Raw genomic sequence first — 9,659 nt, forward strand, 5'->3', positions numbered from 1 at the left:
CCAGGGGCTCTGGCGGTATGTTTAGACAGGCTATCGCCAGGTTCCCTGGCGGTAGGGTACTCATCCACGTCGGCCTGGCCAAATGTGAGTGTACGTGCGTATGTATGAGCGCTTGCGTCTGTACTGTGTTAAAAAAAAAAGCAACGGTCCAACAACTCTGCACCTAAATCTTTTCGCTCTCTGTTGACCCGATTTGGAACATGTATTAACTTTTGTAAGACCTTGTATTTGTAAGTCGTGTGGCCTGTCTTTGCTTTATATTCACTTCGTTCCTAAATAGTATAAGTTTTTTTAGAGATCCCACTATAAAAAGCTGGGCGCACCTCATGCCTTTGATCTAAAAAGAAACTACGTATGTGAGAGAAAGAAACCAATAGAGATCGAGTTATGTCTATGTGACGAGCTAGGATTAATCCAAGCCTTCGATGGTGTTAAACAACCTGTAGTGATCCAGCAAGAGGCGGGTGACAGTGAGGAAGTCGCCGCCACTGCCGAGCTGCCTGCAGTGGGAGATTTCGGTGCTGTGGTGGGCTGCGTAGCACAGGAACTCCATCCACACCCCGAAGATGACCTGCAGCATGTTGGGCAACTTCCACTCATTCCGGAGCAGCTTACTGGCGAGACGTACGCCGCTGAGCGGAGTCCGGGGAGCCGCCGTGTCACCCTTGTCGTGGCCGTCGCCGTGCTTCTTAAGCATCAACCGGCAGAACTCCTCGGTCGTCAGGTTCAGGTCCAGAAACACCTCATCTTTTGTCCAGACACGCTTTGTAAACCTCCACATTTTCTCGAAAACGGCGCTGCTGTCGGAGAGGAAGTTGCGCCGAACGCCGCCGGGCAGCAGGCCGGGGCGCACCAGGAGCAGGAACCCCATGTAGTTGGATAGCACCTTGATGGCCTCCGCTAGCTCATGGTCTTCTCGAGTGTGCTCCTTCCTGTTGTGGTTGTGGCAGCGGAGGTAAATGTCGCTCGCGATGTGCCAGAAGAAGATGCACTCGGCGAAATCCCTGCCTCCGACGCTCCAGCCCACATCCTCCATCATCCCGGCGTCGGCAAGCACGGAGCTGCCTCGGGCCTCCATCAAGTCCCATCTCTCAGAGAAGCGCATCTTCTGCGCTATGTGCACTATCACCAACTCCTTGAACTCGTCTGAAATCGGAATGGTCCTTGAGAAATGCAGTTTCTTCCACCAACCCCCGAGCCTCACCGCCTCCATGACTCTGCCTCTGAGCTCGGTCGGATCACGGCAGCAGTAGTCCAACACGTTGTGCTGCCCGACGGAGTGCAGCCACCTCCGCCTTTTGCTTCCGGCGTTGACAAGCCGGCGGAGGCGCATGATCACAACATTGGTCTCGTCGAACTCCCACGAGTCCAGGTAGGCGCAGGTCCACGTGGATCCCAGCGCCCTCAGCACCGACGTGATCTCCAGGGCGACGGCGCCGACCAACAGGAGGTAGGTGATGGCAACGTCGACTCTGCCGTAGGAGGCCTTGACGTCGAGGTGGAAGAGGAAGAAGGCGGCCACGGTGGCGACCGGCGCGACGGCGCGGACGGAGCAGCCCTGCCAGGTGTGGATCACGGGCGCCTTGGTGTAGAGCAGGTCGTACATGATGGAGAGCTCCGCCTCCACCAGGTCGTACATGTACATGCCGCGGTTGAACAGCCTGCTGCGCATGAGGCTGCCCACCGCGAAGTTGGCGTTCCTGAAGCGGGACCCCTGGTCGATGTTGAGGAAGGCGCTCTTGCAGAAGCCAAACATGTAGTGGGCGTCGAGCAGGAGCTCCTCCTCGGCGTCCACGGACACCCCCCTGCTGTACAGCCTGGCGTCGGTGCCCTGCAGGACGTGGTGGAGCGGGTCGAGGGTCTCGATGTTGGCGCGCTCCAGCGCCCACACCCGCTCGCCGTACTTGAGGAACCCGACGACGAAGATGAGTACGGTGGCCGCGACCAGCGTCGGGGTGCCAGGGATGTAGCGGTAGAGAGCGTAGCCGGTGCCCGACGCCTGCACCAGGAGGGTCAGCAGGTGGCGCCGCCACAGCTGGTTGTCCTCCAGGGAGTAGGCGGTGATGGTGTCCTGGCCGCCCAGGTGCAGCAGGAAGAAGGGCGCCCAGAAGGCCACCAGCCCGTCCTCGTGCGGCCGGTTGTCCAGGGACATGTGGCCGAGCGCGTACACCGCCACGTTGTCCGCCATCAGGTACGCCAGCCAGAGGAGGATCATCAGCGCGGCGGAGGACTTGCGCCGACGGACCCCGGCGAACACCAGGAGCACCAGCTGCAGCACGAAGCTGAGGACGACCAGTATCTGGATCCCCCACTCTTTCCACACCTCCACCACCAGTCCTCCGGCGCCCATTGCACCTCACCTCACTGAAACGAAACACGCGCGTAAAAGTGTCAGGCTACAGCAGTACAGCTAGGCTAGCTAGCCCATGCGGTGGCAAGTAAATTTCAAAAAATTTGTACAACAAAAATTTATCAGTTTAGCTGAACCTCGGTCGCTTGAATTTGAAATTTGGGTTAGTCGGTTCTTTTGGGAAAGAAGCAGCAGCTGCGTGGACCACCGGAGTCACCGACCACAGCGCTGGGGTGAGTGAAGCGAGGCCCGGGGATGCCAGCAAGGCCTCGGTCAGGAACGAGCTGCAGCCGCCGGAGGCGAGTCCGAAGGTTGACGGGTGCGCGTGCGAAGTTTGCCGAGAGGAAAATCTGGTGGTCGTCGAGTTAAAGGGATGGCTGGGGCGGTGCGAGGTGGGGGAGGGCGGTGGGCGAGGCTGGCGTGGGAGTATCGCCGGCCGCGGGTAGCAGAGGCAGGCGGCTGGGTTGGGCCGGTGGTACATTGGGGCATGGGGCGGTTTCGGGAAGAAGATGAACAGGATGGCAGAAGGTTGAAGAAGGTGATCTGACCATTCATTCTGCATCCGACGGCTCAAAACAAATCGATTGACCCAAGAAAAGTCAGTCGTCGTATTATATACTAAAAAAGATTGAAGTTAGCACAAAGGAAGATTTAATCCAAGAGCAAGTGACCTATCTATCTTGCGGTCATTCAAAAGCTTGCAAATGCTTTTTACTTTTAAAAAGAAAAAGAAACTTGCGAATGCTACCACCATGGACATGGAGCTGCCTTGGTCTTGATTACAAAGAAAAACAGAGTATTTCTCTCCCGAACTTTCAGAGGACAGGACAGAAACAAAGTGGGTGAGCAACTCAGGAATCATGGCAATGATCGTGCTACATGCCCGTATCAATCAACAACTACAAAATACAAATCAGAGCTTTCTTTATATACATCCAGATCCAAGCAAGAAACAACTACATAAGCAGGCCAAGTAGTTGTCATTAAATAGGTTTAGGCAACTGATTGACTTACACGTTGAAGGATATCCGGCGAGCCCATGTCCGCCCGACCAAGAAGAAGCAGAAAGATGGGAGACCGGAAGGCGAAGAGCAAGCGCGATCGAGCGTTTTCCCGTTGTTATAATAGGCTAAGCCACAATTTGGGGACTGAGATACAATCAGTAAGTAGGTCTGGACCTGGGTGCTTTGGGTTTGGGATAAGGCTAGCAGGCCGCCACCGGAGTCTGCCGCGAAGACTCACCAACCGTCTGGCATATGGGGTCTCCTCGCGCTGCAAAAGAACAACTCACCTGTTACGTCAAGAAAACTGCCCCGAAAAACCTTCGACTTCGACGGACTGGATTTTAGCTGTAGCATTAGAGCATTTATAGCCCGATTGTTAAAATATGAGCAATTTATCAAATGATTTTATTAATAAAAATATTAGATAAAGCATGACTAATATAACAGGGATAAAACTAGTCATGCGATCTAACAGAAAGAAGGTAATAACATCTGCATATATGAGCCAGCCATGTCGTCGAGGAGGTTGTCAATGTCGGGGAAGAAGTCGTCGGCTCGGCTCATTTCCGCAACCCGCCGCGCGGCGCGTGGTGGCGAGGCGGGCGGCAGAGGCGGAGCGCACGTGGATGTCCCTCTTGTTCTTATGCTCATACATGTGGGGAAAAAATCTCCCTTATAAAGAGGTACAACTCCCTTTAAACTAGCAATATGGGACTAAACTTTAGTTCCACCTCTTGCCTTGCACGAATGGACTGCGTGAGCCTCTAGGATTTATTAGGAATTTCTGAAACTGTTATTGGGCTGGCCCAAAATAGACAAAAATTCCAGCAATTCCCCACCAGATCCCAGAGGCACACAAAATTTGCCTTTGGTTCCAAAACATTGTTTTATATACCGATACTGCAGCGGAGACTGTTAAGTTGAACTTCCACCTAGAACTCTATGCTACACTAGTAAGCAACTTGAACAGTACTGGGCCTTGAACTGCAAGTTTTCTGCGAATTTAGCTTCACACAAAGCCTTGACCGATACGTGGCTACCGTGGGTCTTCTCCGCGGGTGGAGCTTATGCGTCATACTCTAAGACCTTTCATGAGTTTACTGGAGAGAACCCTACTCTCATAGATTGCGATGTTTAACAATCAGACTCATATAGGTGCGTTTTTCAAAAGATGTTCTGCAGGGCAACATCTCTGCTTCAATGAGTCTCTTAGAACACATTAAGATATACATCAACCTGCCATGCAGATTTAGTAGAGTATTGCATCTTCATGGAGTGGTATATTAGACAGTAAGGGTACTCTCCTTCCAGTTGAACAACAGCTTGTCTTCCACATCTAATTAACGGGATCTTCGATCACAAAGAATAGGTTACCACTGTGAACAACTCATATTGTGTGCCTCATACCCATCTCCCTCGATGCATTATCTATCACATTACGTGATAGACCCTTAGTAAAAGGATCTGCCAGATTTTTAGACGTTTGGATATAATCCAATGCAATAACTCCGGAGTTTCTCATTTTTTTGACAGACTTTAACCTTCTCTGAACGTGTCTTGGTGACTTCATGTTATCCTTTGAGCTGCTCATTTTCGTGATCACAGTTTGATTGTCGCGATTCATAACGATACTCGGTACAGGTTTCTCAACAACCGACAAGTCATTCAAGAGCCGACGAAGCCAACCTGCTTCGACCGTAGCTGTATCTAGTGCTATGAGTTCTGCTTCCATTGTTGACCTCGTTAAGATGGTCTGCTTGCAAGACTTCCAAGAAACAGCGCCACCTCCATGAGTGAATACATATCCGCTCGTGGCCTTTATCTCATCAGCATCAGAGATCCAGTTTTAGTCACTATACCCTTCAAGCACCTTTGGGTACCCAGTGTAGTGAATTCCATAATTCGCAGTGCCTTTCAAATATCGTAAAATTCTCTCTAGAGCTTTCCAATGCACATCTCCTGGTTTTGAGACAAACCGGCTCAGTTTGCTAACAGCAAAAGATATGTCAGGTCTTATAGCACTGGTTAAATACATAAGCGAGCCAATAATATGAGAATATTTCAATTGGTCTCTAGCAATTCTTCGATTCTTTTGAAGCAACACACTAGCATCATATGATGTTGGAGAGGGCTTGCAGTCACTATAGCCAAAGCGACTCAAGATCTTTTCCATATAGTGAGATTGAAGCAATGTAATCCCGCCATCATCGTCTCTCAACAACTTCATGTTCAGAATGACATCATCCACTCCTAAATCCTTCATCTCAAAGCAACGAGATAGGAAATCCTTGACCTCCTTAATAACCTTCAGATTTGTTCTGAAAATCATAATGTCATCAACATACAAGCAAAGGATAACTCTCTCGCCCCCACCATGGCGAGAGTACACACATTTATCAGCTTCGTTTACAACAAAGCCTGCGGCTGTTAAAGTTCTTTCAAACTTCTCATGCCACTGCTTGGGTGCTTGCTTAAGTCCATACAAAGACTTCAGCAACTTGCACACTTTCTCTTCCTGACCATCTATTACAAACCCATCTGGTTGTTCCATATAAATTTCCTCTTCTAACTCTCCATTTAGGAAAGCAGTCTTAACATCCATTTGATGAACGAGAAGACCATGTGAGGCAGCAAGTGAAAGTAGTACTCGAATAGTGGTCAGTCGAGCCACAGGTGAGTAAGTATCAAAGAAGTCTTCACCTTCCTTTTGGGTATAACCCTTAGCCACGAGTCAAGCCTTATAATTTTCAATTGTACCATCAGGCCTAAGCTTGTTCTTGAATACCCATTTGCATCCTATAGGTTTGCACCCATAAGGACGATCAGTTATCTCCCAAGTTTCATTCGCCAAGATGGAATCCATCTCGCTACGAACCGCTTCCTTCCAGTAGTCAGCATCTTCAGATGCATAGGCCTTTGAAATAGAACTGGGAGTGTCATCTATGAGATACACAAGAAAATCATCACCAAAGGACTTTACGGTCCTCTGTCTCTTGCTCCTTGTAGGAACTTCATTGTTCTCCTCCACATGATTTTCAAAGTGTTCCATCGAAATGGCAGGTTCAGTAATTGTAACTGGTTCCTGATTCGATGAACTAGGCATCTCCTGATTAGATGAGGTAGCCATATTCTTCAAGGGAAAGATATCTTCAAAGAAAGTCGAATCATTCGACTCCATGATCGTACCGACATGCATGTCAGGTACCTCAGATTTTACAACCAAGAACCTATAACCAATGCTATGAAAAGCATATCCCAGGAAAACACAATCCACAGTTTTTGGTCCCAGCTTCCGCTTCTTTGGAATTGGCACATTGACTTTCACCAAACAACCCCAGGTTCATAGATAAGAGCTTTAACCTTTTCTTCTCCCATTCCTCGAACGGAGTTATTTCCCTGTTCTTTGTGGGAACTCGGTTTAGGACATGACATGCAGTCAATATCGCCTCCCCCCACCATGCCTTGGAGAGACCCGATGTGTCTAATAACATGGTGTTAACCAAATCAGTTAGAGTACGGTTCTTTCTTTTGGCCACCTCATTTTACTGATGTGAATAGGGAGGCATCATCTCATGGATTATACCATGTTCCGCACAAAAGGAATCAAATTCATTTGAAAAATTCTCTCCACCATGATCGGACCTAAGCCTCTTGATCTTTTGATCAAGTTGGTTTTCCGCTTCAGCTTTATAGATCTTGAAATGGTTCAAAACCTCATCCTTAGATTTCAGAAGATACACATGATAGTATCTAGTGGAGTCATCAATGAACGTCATAAAATACTTCTTTCCACCTTTTGTCAAAACACCATTAATTTCACATAGATCTGAATGTATGAGCTCTAGTGATGCAAGATTTCTCGTTTCTGCAGTCGTGTGAGACTTACGAGGTTGCTTAGCTTGCACACAAACCTGACACTTAGATCTCTTGACAGTGGTGAAACTAGGGATTAAGTTCAACTTCGCTAGTCGGGACATGCAACCAAAGTTAACATGACAAAGACATGAATGACACACATTTGATTCACTATTGTTGCAAACATGATTAACAACTTTATTGCAAACGTCTAAGAAGGATAAACGAATTAGGCCTCCTGACTCATAGCCTTTACCAACAAAGGTTCCATACTTGGATATTACAAATTTATTCGACTCAAAGACAAGCTTATAGCCATCTCTACACACAAGAGATCCGCTAACAAGTTTTTTATTGACGGAGGGGACATAATGCACGCTCTTCAGCCGCACGATCTTCCCCGGAGTAAACTTCAGATCGACCGTGCCAACACCACGAACAGAAGCACTTGAACCATTGCCCATCAGCACGGTTGAAGTCCCTGCGGTCTGATAAGACGAAAACATGGAAATATCACCGCATACATGCACATTAGCACCCGTGTCAATCAACCAATCAGGAGAATGACATACTGAAAGAATAGTGGGAAATATACCATACCCGGCATCCTTCATGTCAGTGTATCCAATGACAACATTAGTGGTCTTGCCGCCTTTCCCAGGATGACGCTTGTCATAGCGATTAGGGAAACTAGGAGCCCAATGATCAGGATCCCCACACACATGACAGACACCTTTCTTCTTATCATTCTTCTTCTTGAAGTTCGTGTGCTGCACAACCTTGTTCTTCCCATCAAACTTTTCTATACCATCAAACTTGCCATTGTTCTTGAACTTGTGGGGCTGGAAGTTCTTCTTCTGTACCAGATTGGCACTAGAACCTCCCTCAATACCTCGAGCACGGTTGTCCTTTGCTCTCGCCTTTTCTTCCACATCAAGAGTACCAATGAGATCCGGAATGGAAAACTCCTACCTCTCATATATGCTTCAGTAAGGTAGCAAAGTTCCTCCACGTGGGAGGAAGCTTAGTGATGATACCTCCGGCAATAAACTTGTCCAGTAGGATACAATTGAAGTGCTCAAGTTCTCTAGCAAATGACTGTATCTCATGAGCTTGCTCAACCACGGAGCGCTCTTCAGTCATCCTGTAGTCATAGAATTGCTCCATGATGTACAGCTCAGTGCCAGCATCCGAGACCCCAAACTTGGCCTCGAGTGCATCCCACATATCTTTTCCATTATAAATTAACACATAAGCATCAACTATGTTCTCACAAAGAACACTCAAGAGAGCAGCCTTAAACGAGGTATCCATTTTTCGAAAAGCTTGTGCCTGTTGAGCATCATGCTCTCCTTCAGGTTTGCCAAGAGTGGCGTCATAGCAACTCATGGTTTGAAATCATAAGACTACTCTCACGCGCCACCTCTTATAGTAGATACCCTCAAACGTAGGAGGTCTCATGGAAGCAGCAAAACCACTCGGGGTAAATTGCCTATAATAAAGTTTTTGGATTGTTGGAAATATGAGCAATTTACCAAATGATTTTATTAACAGAAATATTAGATAAAGCATGACTAATATAACAGGGATAAAACTAGTCATGCGATCTAATAGAGAGAACTATATCCAAGCTTATCTAGAGCAGACAGTAGGGTAAGTGTCATATATGAAGTAGAACTTAACATATCTAGGACACCAGAACAAGGAACCGTGGCAGGACCTCGAACAGAAAGGAGAAGAACACATACGGGACAGCAGCAACATTAGTACTGGACTTGGGGTCGATGTCCTCGCTAGCCATGTCGTCGAGGAGGTTGTCGACGTCGGGGAAGAGGTCGTCGTCGGGGAAGTAGGCGTCGGAGTCCGGGGCATCCGTGACGAAGAAGTCAGTAGTCACGCTGAGCGCTCCCCAAAAACCTTATCACCCTTCTCCCGTACAGGACTCAAAGAGGTGCGGTTTCGGAGTCCTACTGTCCCGACCTGCGGTGCATGCCGCAAGCCGGGATGGGGAAGGACGTAGCAGCAGCACAGTGCTCAGGAACTTGGTGGCGAGAGGGAGATGGTCTTTCTGATGTGTCTCTCTGGAGAGGAGCGACCTCTCTTATATAGGCACAGGAGAGAGAGGCGAATAGGCTGCGATGGGAGGTGAAGCAACAAAGGGAGACGAAGCAAACAGGCAACAGGTGAAGAGGTGCGCCGTTTGTATTCAATCTCCACTACAGAAAAAACTTTTCAGCTCCCGTGTGACCGTTCGTATACCCATCGTGCGTGGAAAAAATTTAGACATCGGCTCGGCTCATTCCCGCAACCCGTGGTGCTTCGTGATGAGGCGAGGCCTGGCATGGCGAGGCGGGCGAAGGCGGAGGAGCGCGCGTGGATGTCCCTCTTGTTCTCATGCTCATACATGTGGGGAAAGAACCTCCCTTATAAAGAGGTCCAACTCCCTCTAA

The 9,659-nt window shown here is 48.6% G+C and overlaps 1 protein-coding gene across 1 annotated transcript; it reads right to left on the bottom strand.

Moving 5' to 3' along the window:
* Window positions 1–243: 243 nt before the first annotated feature.
* LOC119335952 lies at window positions 244–3,584 on the bottom strand. Its single transcript, XM_037607996.1, has 2 exons — window positions 3,365–3,584; window positions 244–2,364 (listed from the first exon to the last, which is right to left on the bottom strand). Exon 2 carries the CDS (start codon window positions 2,348–2,350, stop codon window positions 410–412), a length of 1,941 nt encoding a protein of 646 aa, XP_037463893.1. The 5' UTR covers window positions 2,351–2,364; window positions 3,365–3,584; the 3' UTR covers window positions 244–409.
* Between the last annotated feature and the right edge of the window lie 6,075 nt (window positions 3,585–9,659).

The sequence above is a fragment of the Triticum dicoccoides genome, chromosome 7B (assembly GCF_002162155.2).
Source record: "Triticum dicoccoides isolate Atlit2015 ecotype Zavitan chromosome 7B, WEW_v2.0, whole genome shotgun sequence".
Lineage (NCBI taxonomy): Eukaryota > Viridiplantae > Streptophyta > Magnoliopsida > Poales > Poaceae > Triticum > Triticum dicoccoides.